The sequence below is a fragment of the Neovison vison genome, chromosome 5 (genome assembly GCF_020171115.1).
Source record: "Neovison vison isolate M4711 chromosome 5, ASM_NN_V1, whole genome shotgun sequence".
NCBI classification, from domain to species: Eukaryota; Metazoa; Chordata; class Mammalia; order Carnivora; family Mustelidae; genus Neogale; species Neogale vison.
The window spans coordinates 165,194,936-165,216,756 of record NC_058095.1 but is presented as its reverse complement, the minus strand read 5'-3'; the positions used below and the strand labels follow the sequence as shown (position 1 = coordinate 165,216,756).

The 21,821-nt window shown below is 55.3% G+C and overlaps 1 protein-coding gene across 5 annotated transcripts in view; it reads right to left on the bottom strand.

Annotated features, from left to right (window-relative positions):
• The window catches only part of ARHGEF7 (Rho guanine nucleotide exchange factor 7), a 119,658-nt gene that overhangs the window by 15,469 nt on the left and 82,368 nt on the right, over nucleotides 1-21,821 (bottom strand). For 4 of the 5 annotated variants that reach the window (XM_044250126.1, XM_044250123.1, XM_044250125.1 and 1 more), the window contains 11 exons: nucleotides 20,800-20,894; nucleotides 20,499-20,594; nucleotides 18,014-18,136; nucleotides 13,678-13,816; nucleotides 12,887-12,946; nucleotides 12,072-12,218; nucleotides 10,094-10,180; nucleotides 7,745-7,823; nucleotides 7,401-7,540; nucleotides 4,399-4,623; nucleotides 2,290-2,383 (listed from right to left, as the gene is read on the bottom strand). In XM_044250126.1, coding sequence (XP_044106061.1) covers nucleotides 2,290-2,383; nucleotides 4,399-4,623; nucleotides 7,401-7,540; nucleotides 7,745-7,823; nucleotides 10,094-10,180; nucleotides 12,072-12,218; nucleotides 12,887-12,946; nucleotides 13,678-13,816; nucleotides 18,014-18,136; nucleotides 20,499-20,594; nucleotides 20,800-20,894 — 1,285 coding nt within the window. Of the gene's footprint in view, nucleotides 1-2,289; nucleotides 2,384-4,398; nucleotides 4,624-7,400; nucleotides 7,541-7,744; nucleotides 7,824-10,093; nucleotides 10,181-12,071; nucleotides 12,219-12,886; nucleotides 12,947-13,677; nucleotides 13,817-18,013; nucleotides 18,166-20,471; nucleotides 20,595-20,799; nucleotides 20,895-21,821 lie in introns of those variants that run through there. The other variant, XM_044250127.1, reaches the window with a different exon arrangement.

Genomic DNA, 21,821 nt, shown 5'->3' with positions numbered 1-21,821 from the left:
TGCCTGCCCAGACGACAGGATCGACCCCCAGAGGTGGGGCGCACGCACACACCACCCCACGCCCAGAGAAAGTGCAGACACCAGGAAGGACGCCCGCTGACCTTCTTGGGACATCGTGTTAGTTCACGGATATCGTGGAGCCTGCTTCCTCACATTCCCTACGTGGCACAGGCCAGGCCACAAATGGAAACTTCCTGACTCTGAACGTTTAGCTAGATTCACCTAGGATAGCAGCAGGGGACTTAGGAAGCAGCTGAGATGTCCAGGCCCACCTTACAGAGATCACACGGTTGACATCTCTCCTCCCATCCACATGGAACCTCTGATGCCCCTTTCGCCTCCGGGTCCCTCCACGCTCCCTCCGCCGGCTCCTCAGCTCCCCAGACCTGACTCTGTCTCTCTCTTCTCCTCGCGCTGCCTCCCCTGGCCTGAGCAGCTCTGAATCCTCACCGTCCGCCGGGGCCTTTCCATGGGCCAGGGATTCATCCAGCAGGAACACTTGCCAGCCCCGGCACAACTGCGCAGGGTGCTATCCTATGGGCTCTAGGACACTTAGCAGCACCACTGGCCTCCACCCCCGTAAGGCAGCAGTGCCCCCACACCCGACTGGAACGACCGAAAGGGCCTCCTGATGTATCTCCAAGCGGGACAAAGTCATCCCCGGCTCAAAGGCCACAGCTGCAGCCTCCCTCTTGGAAGAGATCTGAACTCTGTCCACGCTGGCCCACTCCCCCATCCTCACCTGGTCCAGGTCCCATCCTGTCTCGCTCACCCGGATCAGTCCGCCTCCTACCCAGCCTCCCTGCTCCCACCTCTGCTCGTCTGAACTCAACCGAACCATCAGCGATCCCATTCAAACCAAGGCCCGTCACGTCCCCTGGCCCCAGCGGCACCGTGGTGGCCCATCTGCGAGGCACCTCTGAGAATCAGCTCTCCCCTCCAACGCCACCGCCTCCCACCTGAGCCCCAGGGGCTCCATGCTGTCCCCAGGGAGCTCCCCTTCAGTGGAAACAGGAAGCGAACCAGGTGGACGGTGTGCCGGCACTAAGGGTAGGGGATGGAGAAGTTCCAGGGCCATTTTAGGGAGGGTGGCTGGGCAGCAAAGGGAGAGGGCACTGGGCGGAGGAAGCAGCCCAGGCACCGGCTCCAGAGCCGCCGAAGCAGGACTCTCCTCTCACCCCTTTCATTGGCGTCCTGGGAGTGTGGTCCTCCTCGCCCACTCAGGATCTCGAGGAGGAGGACCACCACGACGGCGAGCCACACGATGCCTGCTGTAGCGCCGGCAGGCGGCAGGGGGCCGAGAGCACGCGTTTCCGCGAGGCAGCCTCTAGGCCCCTCCCTGCGTCTACACCTCACACCAGGCCAAGCGGGGGAGCAGGCCCACGTGCAGGCCACCTGGACTCCAGGGAACCTGCAGAACCCCCAAACCAAGCAGCCCCCACCCCGGGGGACCTCGAGCTACTCTCCCACAAGCTTCTTTATAAAGGAATCCCGGAAAGGCCCCAAGTCAGCACAGCAAAAAGCAACACGACACTCCACGGGGTCCGGAAGACGCGCACAGGGGCAAGGAACAGAGCCCACCGCTTCCCTGAGGGGCCACTGCCCGGGCCATCTCCCCTCTGAGGTCCTCCTGCAGCACAGACAGTCCTACCGGTCCCACAGCAGTCTGCGGCCACAGAAGCTCTCTGCCCACGGCTCCGGGAAAGCAGCCCAGCAGCGGGAAGTGGCGGGTGGGCGCGCGCACAAGCTCTCCAGTCGCTTCTCCAAAGAGCTCTGCTTGCTTAACACGGTCAAGGGAGCATCTCCTGTGGGAGAGGCTGCCTGGGAGAGGAGGCACCGAACCCAGTGCCATTTCCGGCATTTCCTAAGTTCACGGCCGGGCGGCGAGGGTCGTGCATGCACACAGGGAGAAACGCGACCTCAGGCCGCAGAGCAGACACGTGGAGACTGTGGGCCAAGGAGGGGGCCAGACAGAGCTGGCAGTCCCAGGAACCCTGCACCCCAGGCCTGGGTTCCCAGAACAAGTGATCACAGAGTCCGAGAGACCATGAGCAGGTCCATCGGGGGGAACCACGCGTGCGCTTCTCCACCGGCTGCTCCCCGGCCCGTAGGCGTCCCCGCTGCAAGGGCTTGCACTCTTGCCCCTTACTCTCCCTTAGACGAGACATTAAGGCTCAGACCCCAACAGCTGAAGCCTCTGGAAAGCCACCAGCGCCCCCATCCCCGCCCGCCATGCCGTGAGTGCCCGAGACGGGCCCATGTCCTCAGCCACACGCGGCGCGTACTCACTTTTGCGCAGCGCAAACTCTTCATCTGAAGGCTTCCGCTCAGGCTTGCGCTTAGGTAACAACTTTTTCATGGTCTTGGGACTCTTACTAAGATCCTAGGGGAAATAAAAAGGAAAAAGGTGCTGACATATTCCGAAGGCAGCAATTTTTCCTAGCATTTTGGTGAGAGTCGCGACAGCAGGAAACTGGAAGCTTCCACAGCTGCTCAAGGTGAGGCACTTCATTCCCTCACACCAGGCTTTCTCGGCCAGCTGCTGAGCACGAATGTGAAGTCAACAGGGCACAGGCTCTGCTGAGAACCCGCGTGTCCCTGGAGAGCACAGCGTGGAGGCATAGTGGGCTCACGGGCAGGCCGGCCGACAGGGACAGGGACACATGACGTGCTACTAATTCGGGAGCAGACCCATCTGCTGCAGCGAACCAGAGAGAGACCCAGCAAACGAAGGCTGTTTTCAGAGCAAAGGCAGCAGCTTCAAGAAAGGAGGAAAGGGAAGAAGATGTGCCCGTCCGCGGTGAGCGCAGCCACACGCAATGACAGAGCACACCGCACCCCGGCACGGCCACACGCGCTCCCAACTGAGTCACAATGTGATGGTCTGCCCTTTCCCTTGGAAACACAGCGACTGAAGAAGACACAGAAGGCCCCGGGGGACAGGCCAGGCTCCAGCGGCCAAGCACCCACAAGATGCTGGTAGGGTCTCACTACCGCATCACGGAAGTCACACCAACCGCTAGTGAGTCTTACGAGAGTCTTATGACGGGAGACCAGCGTGACCTGGCCTACGGGAGGAATCAGACCGAAAGCGCGGAAAGAACACAGCCTGGTTTTGAAAGGAAGCTCTTCAAAATCCCTTCTGCTACACGGTACAAGCTCTCTAAAACATGGCAGAGATCAGTGTCCGAAGAACTAAATACAGCACGTGCTGCACAGCCCCGGGCAGGACACCAGGCACATGCAGGCGCGTCCCCACCTGCGGGCCCAGCCACAGCCGGCGGCACGGCGCCCCACACGCACACACTGTGAAAGCATTTCCACGAAGGGTTCAGTTCGGAGGGCTCCGCGACACAGACCCCAACACCAGGTCCAGCACAGTAGGGGCAGCCCAGACAGCAGGGGCTGCTCAGGTTCACGGGCACACCTCTCCCCTCATGCTTGTGCTCCATGACCCGACACTCTCCGCCTGCCCTTCCTCAACAGCAGGGAGACCCCCCACCACACGACCAGCACCTTCTGCAAGGCTAAACGAGTAACAGACCCTCACATCCGTCCCGTAACTGCCCACGGCGAAGCACCCTTGGACCTGGGCGCGTTATCACTAGCAAGACAGAGATCCTAACAGCAGAATTCGTTACCAAAACACGTCAAGGACAGATTTTCACCTACGTAGTATTCGTGGGTCATAAGACATTCAAGGGCTGCGGGCAAGGACAGGCGTTCCAGGGCCGAGGGCAAACGGGACCTCAGCCAGGCCTGGAGAGGCGCACCAGGACGCCCCACCTCACGCCCTGTACTCAGGCTCACACTCGGGCTATGCACACGCACTCACACACGCGGCCACACCCACCACTGCAGTCAAGAGCTGCCCAAGCACACGTGCTTCCCAGGTACATAAGGCCCTTCCTGTCCTGCACGTCAGCACCTGGCGGGACCATGCCGGACAGACGCTGCCACAGACCCAGCTCTCGGACACGTAGAGCCACGTCCTCCCGCTTCCGTCTGTGCGTGTTCTCTTCCTCCCGAACAGCTCCCGGTCACCAACACGGGCTTCCAGGGCGGCCCTCACTCGGGCCTGGAAAAGGGTCAGAAAGCCTAGACAAGACCCACCCTGAATTACGTGTGCGAAGTAACTCGGGCTCGCCAGACGCCGGGCACAGGGAAGCCCTCTGCTCCAGGCTCCCGGCGGCAGGAAGCAAGGCCCATCTGTGAAGGGCACAGAGGGTCTGATGCTAGCGGAAGCAGAAGGGAAGACAGAAGAACCGAGGCGGACCGTCACGGTTCTGTATTTTAATTACGTCACAGAATCACAGCCACAAATAGGACTGAAGCACAGAACAGCCCACCCAGCACACCCAGACGTCCGGTCGGCGCTTGCCCGCGCGCTGACCTCACCTCCTTGTAGCAGAGAGCAGCCGAGGGCCGCAGGGGAGGTGCAGGCCGCAGGCAGCTCAGGCTCCATGGCTTGGGGGTCTTCGGAGGCTCCAGGGGCCCCCAGTTGATGGTGGTGTGCGGGGTGCCGTGGTGGGAGGGGTGGGGCAGCGTGTGGTAGGCAGGCGTCAGGGGCACCGGCTTGCTGTCCGCGTGTTTGCTGGACGGGGCGATCGGATGTGAGGGGAGCTGCCGGGGAAGAGGGCACAGAACACAACAGCCGCAATCAGGGGTCCCTCCCCTGGCCCCACGAGGTGCTGCCCGTTTCTTTCTTTCTTTTTTTTTTTTTAAAGATTTTATTATCTACTTGACAGAGAGAGATCACAAGTAGGCAGAGAGGCAGGCAGAGAGAGGAGGAAGCAGGCTCCCTGCTGAGCAGGGAGCCCGATGCGGGACTCGATCCCAGGACCCTGAGATCATGACCCCCGCCGAAGGCAGCAGCTTAACCCACTGAGCCACCCAGGCGCCCACGCTGCCCGTTTCTAAAACCCTGCCAGGATGTCATCATTTCTTTAACCTCCAACCCCAGCAGTCAGCTCCCAGGGCACCTGCTACCGTGTGTCAGGCCAGCTTCGGGTGAGGGGCAGGCGGCAGAATGTGGAGGCCATGACCCAGCATCCCGCTGCCACCTTTATTCGTCACAGAGTAGCATCTGCGACGAGGTGTTCCATTCAGCAGAGATCAGAATTTTGCAAACCAAAAGGCATTTCTATACTGGGAATGTGGTTATGGGGGAGGGTAATTCTCCCAGCCACATATCTACTCCTGGTGATTTAGGGGTGGGCTAAATGCCTGTTTTCCTTTAAAAAGTTTTCCTAAGACACAGCCAGGCCCGTCCCTGCTAATGACTGTAAAACCAAAGGACACTTACCACAAATACTGTATCGCCCATAAAGCTATAACATTTTGCAATCTCTTGGCACAAACATTTTGCCAACCAGTAGTTGCCAATCACTAGGGTAAAACAAGTTATCTTCTCAGAAAAACCAGCTTTAATCAAAACAAAGTCATACATAAAATTTAGTTTTCCAGAAAGATAACGAAGGTCCGTACTCCTCCAAAATGCCAAAATATTCCATTACAGTGACCAAAAAAATGCAAAAATGTTCAACAAAATACTCCAAATTAGCCTATGACCTCAATTACCCAAAACAATAAGGCAGGCTTAATAGAAGAGCAAAATGGTCTCTGAGCTGGAAATCAGAGGGAGGTCATCCTTCAAAAGAACTGCCTATTTGAAACACGTGCTGAATGGGAAGCCTGGCAGCGGATGCCACAGCGCCCCAGGGTTACTTTCTGCAGTAAGCACAGGCCTCTCCTGGCGCGCACAGGTCCGGGCATGTGTGTGTGTCCTGTGGCAGGTGAGACGCCCACACCTAGCTCACAAGGAGAAAACTACGTAGAACGTCGCTCGTAGCAGTGACGCCACAGTAAGGAACACTGGGATTTGTTCCTCAAGTCCAGAGGGAACGGTGTGTGCTAAAACGAGAATGTTCCAGCTGGACACAGCCAGATCACAGGGAGAATGCGCAGCACCTCAGAGAGGAAACTCCCGAGGGAGAGGATGTAGCATTTCCAACGCCTGTTTGTGACGAAGACCACAGGGTTCCGAGAAGCAAGTTTTCCCTGGTGTGAGATCCCACTGTTCGGTTTCAAGGCTTTCCTGACGGTATGAAGTAGCAGCTCCATTTTCCTCTATAACACGCACACGCACACAAATCTTTGGAACAAATTCAGTTCCATGTAGGCTAAGCATCTGTAGTATTTTTTTTTAAGTATGGAAAAGTTATAAATGGCAGAGCCATTCAAAACAAAACGTTAACTTAAGCAAATAAGTAGTCTCGACCTCCAATCTGTCGAGAGAAACCAAGTAAGAGAAAACTGTTCTGAATGTTACACTACGGGGTACCTGGTAGCTCAGGTGGTTGCGCGTCTGACTCTTGATTTCAGTTCAAGTCATGAGCTCAGGGTCCTGGGACCAAGCCCTGCATCGGGCTCCTTGCTCAGTGGAGAGCCTGCTTGAGGATTTCCGCTCTCTCCCTCTGCCCACACCCCTGCCTGCACAAGTGCACTTCCCTCTCAAATAAATCAACCATCATTTAAAAAAATAAAGTTACCCTACAGCCACTCTTGCTAAGCAAAGCCTTGACTGCTAAGGATAAGGAATGCAGAAGTGAACCACATGGTAGCGAGTCCAGATAAAGATCACGACCCTCTCGGGTCTGAGCCTAGGTGGCTCAGATGTTTGGGCATCTGCCTTCCGCTCAGGCCATGATCTCTGGGTCCGGAGATCGAGCCCTGCGTCAGGCTTCTGGCTGAGCAGGGAGACTGCTTCTCCCTCTCCTCTCCCTGTATCTCTCTGTATCACATGAATAACTAGAGTCTTAAAAAGATCACACCCATCTCATAGGAATGTGAGGAAAACCCTCCACCTGGAAACGGTGTGCGTACTTCAGTCCTGTGGGAGAAGGATGTGGAAGGTGCAGCGAGGACTTGAAACCAGGGTCTCAAGCACACCACACCAGGGAAGAGGGTTTCACACATGGGATACTCAGTGCTGAGACACTGCAAACTGGTTAAGTACTTAAAAAGTCGAAGAGCTGGTGAGCTCTACATGGACATAAGCGGATTTCCTAAAATCAGAACAATGATGAAGTTGAGATTCTCAGAAAAAAGCGGTGCACCGCTGGCTCTTGAGGTTCCAGGTAAAAAACCCCGTAAGCTGGTCTCCTGGGCCCCACCCCCCGAGCCGATGTGGCAAGCCATGCGCGGAGGCACAGCCTAGGAGCAAGCGGTGTGCGGCCATCCGCCGCACCGCTGGGACACGCCAGGAACCCTCAGGGCGATCCAGGCTGTATCTGCCCTCATGGTCCAGACGGCGGTCACGCCTCAGGGCATGTGCTCACTCACTGACGGCCCAACCGCAGGCTGACCCAGGGTGGATGCAGAAGCACAGGGACCCTTACGGTATGAGACGGCACGGAATGCGGCTTGATGGTGGGGTTGCCAACAGACGTGACCTTCGTCTGCTTCTGCAGGTGGTCCACCCACTCGTGCAGATCCTGCTGGTTGCTGCAGGACACTAAGATGCGCTCGATCATGTTCCCTGGAAGCAAGGAGAAACAGGCTGAAGGGGGCGAACCGGCAGAAAGCACACACAGGCACACACGGGCACACAAGGCCCCCTCCCCCAGCAGAAATGAACAGCACTTAGCCATCGGCCCCCGGGCAGTCCAGCAAGAAGCTGCACACAAACGGTGAGCTGCCTTCAGCACCACGACAGAGCGTCCGCAAAGTCTGTGCCTATCACCTGATATTTCAAATGCATTTCTATGATTTTCACTGTCCTCGAGCTTTGTGATTGTCATTCCGGTCGTTGGTAGCTTTCCCTAAAAAAGACCCCCCCCCACATAAAAACACAATTAGTGCTTTTCTAGTAAAGAAGGTACCATTATCAAAATAAGTATTAAATGAGTTTAGAAATGGCAAAGAACAGTGTAAACCAAAAAAGCTCTTTGTGCCATATGCACATTACATGCACATTACAAAATCTCTCGGGCAAATAAGAAATCATAACACTGTAATAAAAAAAGAAAAAAAACGGAGCCAGCCGGAGGGAACAGAGCAGCGACGAGAACAAACCCAACCGCATCGGACGCTCTCCTGCAGACACGAACACGAGGACACAGAACACGGGCCTATCAGGACAGAAAACTGGAGCCCACCACAGTTACTTCAGATGCAACGTGCAAAGGAGGCCCGGATTTGCCTCACAAAGACATTCGGAGGAAGCCCCTCCTTGGAAGGCAGAGCAGGGGGGCTGCAGCAAAAGGAATCACACAGGAGTCACACTGCGCTGTCCCCCAGAGAAGCAGCTGGTAGCGGCGCTGGGCACCACACAGTGCGGGCGGCGGCGGGAACCAGACGGGAGAGGCCAGGGGACAGACCTCAGGGGCACAGGCTGCACACGAAGCGTCGATAACGGCCCAGGCCGAATACATAACGTACTCCCACGGCACCCGGTGGCCGAGGCTTAAGGAGAAGCACGTTGGTGCTTTCTCGGGGGGCTGCGGGGGGTGGGGGGACGACACTCTGCGGCTCCCCAAGCAGCCGCTCTCAGCAAGGCAGGGGGCCCCAGAGGGGCCAGAGACAGTGCCATGGCCCGTGGGGCGCTCCCGACCTGCCAGGCCCCCTGCAGCGCGTGGCGCCCCCGCCCTCCCACGCAGGCACAGAGCCTGTCCGGGAGCTCACCGGCCGGCACACTGGACCGGGCTTGGCGTCGCCACGGTCGGAGCGACGTGAGCACCGCCGTGCGAGGCACAGAGAAGCGCGAAGACAGCTCTGAGAAGCGCTGCGGAAGACGAGGGCAGCGGTCCCGCATGGTGACGGCACGTTCTCCGTCCCTCAGAGCCAGAAATGGGTTCCACTGGGACACATGGCATGCGCCACAGCACTCGGACCCCCTCCCAAGACCCCCTGCACAGAACAGGAAAGTGGGGCCCCACCAGGGCCAGGAAGCCTCCAGGGGCACATCAACGCCAACAGCCAGGGCAAACGCGGCGTGGACACTGGCCTCATCGCCAGGGGCCTGAGCCCGCCCCAAACAGCAACCTCTGCTCCCTCGGGGCCGAGCCGGGCCCGTCCTCAGCCTCTTGGGGTACAAGACAGAAGCCAGAGCACGCCGGCAGGAAGGACTCGGCCTCCTGTTTACTGGGGACGCCTAACAAGGTGGAGCGCCAGTCTGGGGATCCTGGGCAGGTGCCGCCTGGGCCCCAGACACCGGCTCGGCAGCGCGCCCACAACCGAGGCGGCACCAGCACACCCCAGCTTCATCCACCTCAAAGTGCTTCTTCCGGAGTAAGTGGGGGGCAAGCACTCTTCTCTGGGTGGCTAAGCTTGCTGTGGGGGCACAGACATGCCACGGGTGCCTCTGGCCCGGGGCCCCCCCACGTTCGTGTCCCGGACAGAGAATATACTCTGAACCAACTCGGGACGGCGGCTGCAGAGCAGGACCCGGGAATGCCGACGGGAGGACCTGCCCTTCCATAACCAACCACGCGGGACAAAGGCCGTGAAGCCTGAAGCAGCTACGGGACAGAAACTAGCTAAGGAACGTCCCATTTCAATGTCTGCAGACAAACAAAACCTCTCCCCCTGCACCCTGCATTTTCCTCTTCCAGGCTCAGCCTTCTCGAGAGTCAGGACGACTACACGTGAGCGGCCTGGGATCACTCGCGGCTCCTCACAGCAGCGGCCCTCGGCCAGGCTCCTGCAGCACTCGCGGCTTCTGGGACCTCCCGGCCCGCACCCTCCCGCACCCTCCCACGGGCCCGGTCCACCGCCACCGTCCGCAGCACCACGGTGGCCAGGAAGGTGGCACCTCCGAGACAGGGCTCCAGACGGTGACACAGCTGGTGGGCAGCCCTCAAATGCCGGGTGGTCTCCTCCTGCTGTGCTTAGAGTAACGCGGGACTCTGTCTGCACAGTCGCACAGACATACAGCCAGCATCCACATGTACGAGGAACACTGTACCTACAGCAGCACAGATACAACGCAGGCACGCACGCACACTGCTTCACCCGAAAATCCCAACCGCGCCCAGAACAGACTCTCAGATCCACAGTGAACAACAGAATATAAACTTAGAATGTATTTTACCTGATAGATAAAACCACTCATCCTAGGACTGGCAGACAACATTAGCAAAATATTTGGGAAGAGCAGAAGGTATCTCTCATTCTTTTCCTAATGTAAAGAACAAAGAAACGCAAATTATTTTTTTTTCAAAACATACAAATGTGAGAACAAGTTGTCTACATTAGATCTTATGAAACAGGAACGTATTTCCTTGTTTCTACCAATTCTATCAGCTAAAATAAATGGAAACAAAATTATGACAAAGTCTTAGACTTGCAAATAGCCACCGCAGCATCTTTTAAAAAAAAAAAATTGGTTAAGGAATTCAGCTCTGCCATTAACTCTTTTAAGTTAGTCTAAAAGTGTTTGTTAGGTCTGAGAAAAAACAAAGAACTCAAAGTTGGGGGTCGTGGTGGAGAACATGAGACCTTTCAAGCCAAAGGAGGACAGAATAAAATGTTGGAATGGACTCTGTTCTATTAATAATTCCTGGCACTTCCCTTAAAGCCCAATAAACCATTCAGTGTTGTTTTCATCCATGCTACAAACCCTACCTACTTTACATGAAAGACTTAAGAGCATTTCTATTAAAAACCACTTGCTTCAAAAAGGTTTAAAAACAAAACAAAACAAAACAAAACAAAACCCCAGAGAGACAAGGACAGGACAGGTTCTTGGGAACGTAAAGCGCGCAGACGGCCCTTCCCAGCATTTCCACGGCCAATGCTGCCAGGTCCGGAAACAGGGTCCTCCGCAGTCCTCCTGTGCCAGCCACAGGCCTTGAAAACAGGCTGCGCATCTCAGACTTGTGTGACAACAGGACTGCACGCCGTGCGCAGAGGTGGGCACATGGCAGGACCCTTCAGAGCTTGGGCCCCGCGAGGCCCGGCCATCGAGAAACCCGTCCGACCTGCTGCCATCTTCCCAGTCCCGACCCGCACCCACTGTCCGGGCACACCTATTCACGCGTCGGAGATCTCACGTGGTAGAGAAAACACTGCTTACAAACTAACGTAACATTTCCCAACGTTTCAAAGTGCATGATTAAAAGACTGTTTCAGGAAGATGTGGGGTCTTTTAAGTCCATGTCAATTAGGAAATCACAATTTCCCACAGTCCCCAAACTGACATGAGTTGGGGTTTTCTTACTATCCTAAGAGTTTCAAGTTTGCAAATGGGTCATTAGCATATCTTGATCCTATTAATTACTGTTCTTGGTTTGTTTCCTTCTGACACACACAAAGGCAGGACAAAACTCCTCCACTCCTCAGGAAGAGACAGGTGAGCGGGTGAAGGGAACTCAGGCACAGGGACACCATCCACGGGTTCCCTCGGGGATCAGACAAGAGGCTATGCTCATCTCTCGCTTAAACCAAACCCACCAGGTAATGGACTTCCACAACGGCCAGGCAGGAGAGAGGACCTAACAGGCTGAACGATGTCCACCATCAGAGTCAGGCTTCCTAGAATCATCGCGGCGGCAGGAAGGCCGGGGCAGGCGGGGACACACACCCTGCTCTGCGGCGACACCAGTCCTATGTGGAGGCCACCCTTCAGGGGACAGAGGCCGGCCACCACTCATCCTGGATGACCTACGCTGCTCAAGTGGCCCGCTAGGAGCCGAGCCCCACTGGCCGAGCCGAAGCCACTTCTACGTCACAGAAGGACAGAAGGGGGACAACAAATGAGGATACAGGAATTCTATTATAATGACCGTCCTTCGTAAGCTCTAATCCCGTGACAAGGGCGGAACATTCTAAGGTATTTACGTTCTTGACTCCCTGAGGAATCGGAGAAAGCATTTACAGAACACGTTACACTGAATACAAATCATGTTCAGCTCCCAACTCCATTTCTTCCGAAGACATCTTAAGGTGTTTCAGGAAAGCCAGTCCGGAGAGGGGGACAGGACAGGACCACTGCCAGTGCAGCAGCCACCCTGTCCCTCCACTCCATTCTGCTCCCACACGCTCTGCAGAGGGGCTCGGGCCCCGCGTACCTCACTCCCGGCGCACTGGACCACGACCTGGGACATGTACACAACGCTGCCCAGGGTCGTAATGTCGTCCCCCTCCCAGCTCCGGATGGCCTCCGTCAGAATCTGCAGCTCCAGTTCCTTCCTTTTCCGCACTTCCTGACACTGGGCCTGAGACACAGAACACCAGCGTTAGAAGACACAGAAGCCTCCAGAACCTGCAGTGTTGGCCATACTGCTCTGTCCCTTCTTCAGACAATAATCCACTGAGCGAGGATCCGTGTTCCTCACAAGCACGGAAGTGAGAGCGGCAGCACCCGCGGCAGCTCTGGACTCCAGCGTTATTTGAGAATGATACAGCAGATCTCGCTACTCTTAGGGAAAAAAACGCAGACTGGGCAAGGACGTATTTTCTGGTTTTACTGGTCTCTGCTGGCACAAAGACTAAGCAAGGGACCAAAAACAAGTGCTGTAAGTCAGACACATTCCGGAAACACCGGGTATGTGACAGCCCAGGGACAGGGCAGGCCTCCACTCGTCCTCCTGAAGACACAGTCCGTAGAAAAGGACCTTTACAGCAACCATAGCATCAAACATGTGGTAGCTTTTTAAAGGTTCAACTACTTGTAATTTTCTTGGTGTCCTTAGCCCAGTAAAGCATGTGGGATTACCACCACAGTAAACAAACTAGCACGTTCATTTCTATTTCAATACACCCAAATTCTAACTCTCAGTTTCTTCTATCATCACGCTTTTTGAGGTAACAAACATTTTTCTACATTCCCTTGTCGTAATAATGCCTGGGAGGAAAAGCCCTACTATTTAGCTAAATCACTCACCGAGAGAGTTTTGAAGGCAGTCATGGATTTCTGAATGTCCTGTCTGTCTGGATGATAATCCTTTGAATAGAAGAAATATTATTAGCTTTCATAATGTACAGTCTTTTTTCTTCAAAAGGCACTCTACAGACTAGCTTGAAACTTTCCCAATGCTTTTCAACCGACAACAGATCTGATTTTTCTCATTAAAGCGCCATTCTTGTTCTCAGGGAGCCGCCGGGCTCTGGGGAAACAACAGCTCAGAAAAGCCCACGGCAGGAGTCTGCACCCGCCCCCGCAACCAGCCTCCCACGGAGCCTCTGCTCGGGCGCCGGAGAGCAGAGGTGGGCGGCGGGGCAGAGGCCACAGGGCCCGGCCTTCGCAGGGGAAGCTCGCAGCCCTCCTACAGACAGCGACCTGCACACAAGGCCCCACCAGGCCTACAGCCCAGCACTCCGCCACAGACAAGCCTGCGTCAGGAGGTGCTGGGCTCTCTTCTGTCACTCCTGTGCAAACGTCGCCCCGACGACTTACGGCTAAGCGTCCCTAACGCGGCACCTCAATGCCTCGCAGACTAGAGACTGCGTTCTCTAGTTTTGGAAGGTTTCCCTAACAGCAGCCGTGGGTGACAGAGGACAGGAAGGACATGTTTTATATGGAGCTGGGGAAAGGAGAAAACTTAGTATTTCACAAAATCGTTTTTGAAAATCCATTAGGTCAAAACCCCGCCAAGCACTCTGGCCGGTTGCAGCCTCTGAAGTGGACCGAGGGTCCCCGACGGGCTCGGCTTCCGAGCGGCAGGCGCCCCGTACCTCCATGTGTCTCTCCAGCTCCTTGAGCAGCGTGGGGTACTTGTCCAGGCGCATGAAGGGTCTGCTGAGGCCGGTGGTGAGCACCAGGATCCCGGGGCTGCTGGCGCCTCTGCTCTCCATGAACTCGCCCAGCTGCTCGCTGGCCGCCGCGCCGCGGGGAGAGAGCAGACGGCGGTGAGTGCGCGCGCCCGAGCGGGGGCCGCCCTCCCCGCCAGCAGCCCTGGGTCGTGACACGGAACAGGGGCCCTGGAACGCTGGACACGGGGAGCCCCACAGGTGCGGGCCGCGCTGGCCCATCTCGGGGGCGCGCCCGCCCGGGGAGGCGCAGGAGCAGCCGCGCGACCCCGACCGCCGGCCCCCGCCGCGGGGCGCGCCTAGTTCTCAAAGGAGCGGCCGGCTCGCAGCAAGCGCCCGCCAAGCTAGAACAGACGGCGACTCTCCGGCACCTCGAGGTGGCTTGAAACACACACACGCACAAGGTAAAGGCTGCTTCCCCGCTACCGTGACCTGCGGCAGGGCACCCCCGGCCCCACAGCCGCGGGAGCGCTCCGTGAGGAACGCGGCTGACACGGCACAGCTGAGGCTTCACGGCGTCAACAGCACCGTCCCACCGTCCCTCTCCCAGCCTCGCGTCTGCCGACGAGGACACGGAGCGCGCAGTCAGAAATTAAAGACGCTGGAAGCCACACCTGCGCATTTTCCGCGGTCCTGTGTCTCATGTGACTCCCCGAGCACCGCACCAGGTCCGCCCCGAGTCTCAGTCCCACAGCGGAGCGTCTGGGAAGACCCGAGCAGGCCAGTGAGTGCGGCCGTGCGCATCGAGCTGGGTCGGCGACAGACCCATCAGGACTCACGCTGGGGACCGGGCTCTGCCCTCAACCGCACCCCTATGCTCCCCACCGTCGCCCTTGCATCACTCCAGGCACGGCGACGTGAGGGACAGACAGGCTGGGGGGAGGACACAGCAGCTCAGGTCACCACCCTGACCTCTGAGCCCCCATGTCCCCTACCGGGAGGAACACCAAGTGAAGCCAAAAAGCATGGAAACCCTGAAGAACCACTGGGCACACCGGTCGTCAGTGCAGGTGACCTGCTCTGACCTCGGGGCCCCCAGCCACTGCCTCACCTCCTCTGACCCCTCACCCCCAACCCAACGACACCCGCCCACCGCCCGAGCCGCTCGGGAGCATCGGCCACGCCAGGGCTCCTGGTGAACACGGACGCGCTTTGAGGCGGCCAGTTCAGAACTACTGGGCACGGCCACTTCCTCCAGTTCAACTAACAGGACTCCCCGTGGAAACATGAGGACAAGAATCGGGGCTGGCACAAGCAGCCTCTAACCCAGCCGCGACGGATCCTGCACATCCACGGGGAAAGCTGTTCACGGAGCTAAACCCACCTGGACATAAAAGGTTGCACATTCCAGGTTGAAAGCAAAGGAATCGGTCATCGTGAAACTGGTTTGACTTCACTTCTTTTAACATCCATGATCCCAGAACGCCAGAACATGTACACAGTTAAGTTTTTATAGATCATTTTTCTTTTTAGTTTTTTAAATTTAGCGCAAAACAAAAGAGCTGCTTACGGCTATTTTGACGGAACAAGGGCTCTTTCAGCTTCCTTCCTCCTGATGCTAGCAACCTTGTGCGGCAGACCTCCGCAGCAGTTATGAACGGACACTGGAGACTCCAACAACAGGATGGTCCTAGAGAACACCCCCGTGTATGCCAAGCAGAAAGCAACAGTTCCAGTGCTGGGGAAAAACCCTCATTTCACAGACTAAGTGATGAAACACATCACTTATTCAAAATAGGCAGCCACAAACCTAGGTCTCCTGTCATGAAAATGCAAAAGGAACCTCTCAGCTCTGATTCTACACAACCCACGGCCCTGTCTCTGCGTTCCCAAGATTCACACCCAGAATTTCAACCGCATGAGCAATCACACAATTGCAAATAAAGCCTTTACAACTTCTAATCAGTACACCTGAATCAATCCTTAAAAAGCATATTCAAGCATAAAAATAGGTTAATCAATCCATAAGTGGGGCAGCTTTAAAAACCCCAACAAATGCAGGGAAGCAGGGAAGAGGTGACAGGTGAAGAGGCCAGAATAAAACGTGGTAAAACGCCTGGGTGGCTCAGTGGGTTAAGCCGCTGCCTTCGGCTCAGGTCATGATCTCAGGGTCCTGGGATCGGGTCCCGCATCGGGCTCTCTGCTCAGCAGGGAGCCTGCTTCCCTCTCTCTCTCTCTGCCTGCCTCTAAATCTACTTGTGATTTCTCTCTGTCAAATAAATAAATAAAATCTTTAAAAAAAAAAACAAAAAAAAAACGTGGTAAAACGAAGAAAAGGTCCCAGCCAAACACAACGCTGTCTCAATTCACCAACTCACGCCTGGGAAGCAGGGTCTGCCCGGGGGGCAGGGCGGGGCCTCTCGCTGCCCGGAGACCTCAGGAGGCCGCACAGGCAGCGCATGCTGTCAGCCCGAGCAGCGGCCACTCTCCCGGCTCCCCCAGCCAGAGCAGGACCGGGACCCTCCCGTCCCGCAGACATGCCACGGGGAGGCGGCACAGGTTCCCCACTCACAATTGTCCGTATGCCTTCCCTGTTATTTTGGGGAAATGCTGCACCTAGGTTCCAGCTAGGACACAAACAGTCATTGCCGTAATAGCAGAGAAGAAGGGATAAACATCACGCACTCCCAAGCGTTTCCCTTCGGAGTCTGAACACCTTTGTAAACAATCTAAATCCCTTTAAATGCCACCTTCAGGACAGATGTCACTTCCTCGGGGGAAAAAATACCTCTCTAGAATCAGGCCCCAAAAGAGCCCACCCCACCCTCTCTAGACTTCCAGCCAGACCCTAGAGGATCAAACCCCAGCCCCCAAAAAGGAAGAACAAAAGTGTTCAAGGACAGTCATCCTATTTGCTTCCTGCTTGTCTCCCCTATTGCCATGCCAGTAATTCCTGTGAATTCTCAGAAACGCAAATGTAATCCTTGCATTCAGCTTCTGTGGAAATTCTAATGCCCCAGAGGCCATGGCAGAGCACAAAAGGCAGGCATGTGGGAACACGGCCGCCCTCCCACAGGCAGGGAGGAAGACTTTAGGGGAGCGGGGGCGGGGTTCTTTGGACACCGTATACCCTGACCTCCCTTTCCTTCTGTCACCCGCCCCAGGCCGCTGCCTCATTTCAGGACTGGAGGAGCTTTCCTTCCTTTTCAGCACACGGAGCCACAGTGGGAGCACAGGCTCTCCGGGGGGACGGGCGCGGAGAGGACCACAAGCAGCAGGGAGGCCGCGGCACCTGCCCACTCAGTTCCGCTCTCCCGCACCTTTTGCTTGATGCTTTACAGTAACCCCACCAGCGGCACTTCCAGAGAAGGGACAACAGGCGGAGAAGCAAGAGGACTTGCCCAAGGCTCACCAGCGGAGGGCACAGCTGGGGCTCCAACCAGGTCAAGGTGAGCTGAGGCCCTGGCTCCACAGCCCCCGCCCGCTGCGCCCGCGGGGATGCTACCCCTGAGGCCCGGCTCCATTTACCAACAGCCCAAGCATGCTTGTCGACAAGCGTTTTTAAGTTGAAATATTTAAATATTTAACTCTAACTTATCCTTAATGCTACTGAAACAATTTTTCATTTACAGTTTAAAAAATTTTTAAATGGCTCTTTTCAAGAGTAACCGTGAAAATCTCTCTAGCACACCAGGAAAACTCGGTGCCTCTCTCAGAAGTGGAAGCCGGGCGCCCGCACTCCCCCCAGCAGCCCCGGGCGCGCCCCCCCCCCCCCCGCAGCCGCTCTGCCGCCTCCTCCGTCTCCTTTGGCCTCGCGGGGTCTCACCGAGCCGACGTGCGCTGTTTCACTTCTTTTAGCTCTGTTTCAGGTTGAAAAGCTGAAGCTAATTATCTCCGACTTAACTTTTACCTGTAACACCCAGCCCTGGTTTTAACAGGACCTTACTCTCTTAGGGCAAATCTAATTCCAAACCCGTGCTTGCCTCAGTTCTAAGAAACAGGATGCGGCAGCCTGGGGTTAGCTCGCAGCTACATTCCAGAATCCTAACGGCTCCTCCAACCCACTGTCCCAAGGGCTCCAAGCTAAAGGAAGACTTCAAAAAACACCCTTTTCCTGCTCCAAAAACGCTACTCAGCACCTCAGAGACCCCTTACCAGCGCTTCCCGGGCCCTCAGCTCAAGAGGAAACTAAAAACAGCGTGACTGTTGAACAGACAAGTGGGTATCGGCACAGTGTCATGTAACACGTGGCCAAAATGAGCAGATGTGGGGGCACCCCGAGGGCCTTTGCCCTCAGGGGAGGGGGTCTGAGGGCGCGTACCTGTGCTCCGTGAGGACGTTCACTGCAGATGGGTGGTTGGCACAATATGCAAGGTACAAGGTTTTCATTTGCGGCATCAGATTTAAAAAGCACCCTCCGACCCGCTGCTGAGCTTCCGGTAGCCTGCGGACATGCGACACAAGGGAGACATCCTAAATTTCACGGACACAAGGGAAACTGCCGGGTAATGAATACAGAAAACCAGAGAGAGGAAGACCTCCTTGCGTGCCACCTCTACGAAAACAAAACACACAAAATCCCAGGACGTGGGCTCACCCCAGCCACCAAGCAGACAGAAGCCCAGCCCGGAAAGATCCTCTGTACCGAGTGACAAACTGACCCCTCCCTTTCCGCCTGCACCCAGCCGCCGTGGCCACCTATGCACAGCTACAGACCCCCCAAATCAAGGCTTTGGGCAGGGGAGGACGAGAGGTTACGAACCCTTCAGTTTTGTATGAAAGGGGAATCAGAGAATCCCTTGGCCGGCGAGGTTTGCTACTGAGGTAGCACGGGGACGGGCACACACACACACACCACAAGAACACCACAGAAACACCACAGCCCTCCTTCCGTTTAGGGGAAAGCTGGAGACCGAGCCCACCCACAGACACCCTCCCCCCATCTCAAATCTAGGCTATGACAGCTGCTGAGCCTCAAACGGGCAAAAACTCACAAGAGCAAAACAGAGAGGGAGAGGACCGGCAGCAACCGTGGAAGCGGACCAGCCCGACGCCGCGTGGTGCTGACTGGGAGGCGGGGCCCGCAGCTGGCTTCCAACACGGCGGAGGCCCCCTTCGGGTCACAGCCACCTTATTCCTATCAAACGGACCCCCTGCAGGTACACAAACTCTGGACAAAAGATAAAACCAACTGTCTGAAGGCAGCAGAGGGCCAGAGGGGAAGACTCTGGAGAAGCCTGGCACTTGGAGGGGAAAGGATGCAATTCTCTCTGCTCTGGGGCCAAGGGGGGCCAAGGCTATGCCACGGAGGGCAGCTAAGCTCCAAGAGCAAATGACACAGTTTGGTTCAACCCGAGCTGCTGGGACGTGGGGGCGGGGGGGTAGAATTCTAGGACTATGCACCTGAGTTCTGTACCAATCTCTGCAAACTTTCAGAATATTCATGATCAAAGCCTGTTTGATGAGGAAAGCTAATCTCAAACCCTCCGTTCCACCATGGAAAATCCAACGGCTAACACCAATGCACCAGGCCCTTGAGGAACGTGACCGAAACACTACCTCGGTCACACAGAGGTCCAGGAGGACGCAAAGCCTGAAGGCTGACAAGACATTGGACTCTCGCCACTACGTGACCTCCCTGAATTTTAGGGTTCAGATCCACACACCTGCAGTACAGAGGAAGGCCCAAAAGAGGTGCTGCAAACACTCTACACAAATGTTAATGTCTTTAGTCCACCTTGTCCACAGCCAGTGGGAAAAGCAAGGGCAAACACACAGAGGCTGGCCTCTCACAAAGGCCCCACATTGCTGGCAAATGACCCCTGTATATCAAAAGGAAGGCAAACCTATTCTCAAACTACTCTTCGTGCCAGTAATTAATGCCACTTTATACAAACCAAAAATGCTACCAAAGGAAACGTGATGGGAGTTTCTGTTTGAAAGCCAGCACTTCCCATGTCCTTCAGCTTTCCTGCCACACCTTCCAGGATCAAGTGCCTGGAGGAAACCTGGAACCTACTTGGAGCGAGGCCAACGGTCAGCCTGGGACACGGAGGGCAGAACACCCCTCACCACTTAAGATGGAGAAAGACAAAACACTACAGGAAGGAGAAACCAGACACAAGCCAGATTCTGGGAGAAAAAGTTTCCTGATCCCGTGGACACAGAAATAGAATTTAAAAGTACGAAGGACCCCTTCCTCTCTCAAGTCACAGGTAATCGACACCAAGTATCCCCTGGAGACCTAGAGCCTAGAAAGTGTGTTCATGCGCATTTAACCGCAAGCTGTCCAACACCCAGCGGGCACTTAGTCCACACCCATCCACGTGTCTGATGTCAACCAAGAACAAAACAGTCACACGGGAAAAAAGTCAATCCGACGGCCAGTCACTCAGAACATGCCTCCCCACTTCCCACAAAAAATATCATGGAAAAGGCAAAACCCAGCACGGTGATCGCCACAGCATGTTACAGAGGGAGTGCTTTACGCCCCCTCCGCCTCCCGAGGGCCAGGAACGTGAGCAGGAGCAGCCCGCATGCGCAGCTCCTCCTTCCCGACGTCCCCCGCCCACCCAACACCTCAAAAATTCCTGCTGCTGGCCCATCTCTCTCCTTTCTCTACAGTCAGCAGGAGCCTACTATAAACTCTAGACAGTCAAAAACAATTCATACTACAAAAGTTGATACACCAGAAAGAGTCAAAGTAACAGTTTCCATCATTAGAAATGCAATTTCTAAAATTACCTGAATCTTTAAATACCAGTTGTAATAACCTGAACTTTGTAAATGTTTAGCATCTTACTTACTTGGTGCATTCTTCTAAAGACTGAACAAGCATTTGCTGGAAAGAACATATTTCTTCCAGATTTCCCATTAAATGCGAAGTGTTTGCTGAACTTAACCTAAAACCAAGAAAATAACAGTAAAAGTACGTACCCTTTCACTCTCCTCTCCCTTCCCAATGCCCAGGTGAGGCCCCACCGACTAAAAATCCCTGCATCTCAAACAAGCCGGTTCACCCGCTTATACCAGCATTTCATCCTCTGTTCTCCGAGGTGAGCCTCGGTGTCGACTACGTTGGTTAGTGCAACGGACCGTCCGACTTACTTCTCACTGGTCTGCAGAGGCCGTAGATAGGCTGAAAGCACAGTCTGAAGCTCTTTAGAATATTCATTTTCTGTTTCCAAAATGTTCTGTAGCACCTACGACAAACGAACAAAACCATTACTGGCCGGTAAGATTCAGTGCATCCCTGTCCAGACTCACACATTGCTTTGACGGAATACCGATGCGCTTACTGCCCCTCGCCGTGACCATTAACGACGAAAACCCGCAGTACAGAGTCTTCCCGCAGCTGCACGACTGACGTCCTCTCACTGCCAGGCACGTGGGACGAGGACACGCAGAACGAGCCTGCGATAAATCCCATCATCAGAGGTGCTCAACTCACAGAAGCACACACACACGGACCGGTCTCCAACACGGGGCCCTGCAGAAGCAGCCAGCCGTTCACAAGAGTGTCACGCCAGTCCCACTCACAGTCAAGTCCAAGAACCGGCAGAACTAACCTGCTGAGGGCAGAAGGCAGAAGTGGGGAAGGAGTGACAATGGGAGAGGGCCGACATTTCTAGGTGACAGATATGTTCCACACCGTAATTTGAGCAGTCACTGCAAATAAATACACTTGCCAAAATTCACTGAACTATACCTTTAAAATCCATGCATCTTGACATATGCAAAGTGTATTTCAACGCACAAAATCAAGTTTGCTCTTTAGACTGAGCCTAGCAAATGTAAATCAATTTCATCATAGAATGATGGTCTCAAATCATGCCCCACAGGTTTATTGAAAACTAAAAGTCCACCACTATAAAGCCCTTAAGTAGCCACTACTATAAAGAAAGAATGATAAACCAACCTTAAAATGTTTCCTGATACCTATGTTAGATAAAAAGTGCAAAACATGGGGCGCCTGGGGGCCTCAGTTGGTGACGCCTCGGCCTTAGGCTCACGTCATGATCTCAAGGCCCTGGGATCCAGTCCCGCATCAGGCTCTCTGCTTGGTGGGGAATCTGCTTCTCCCTCTCTGCTGTGATCTCTGTCTCTCTCTCTCAAATGGGTAAATAAAA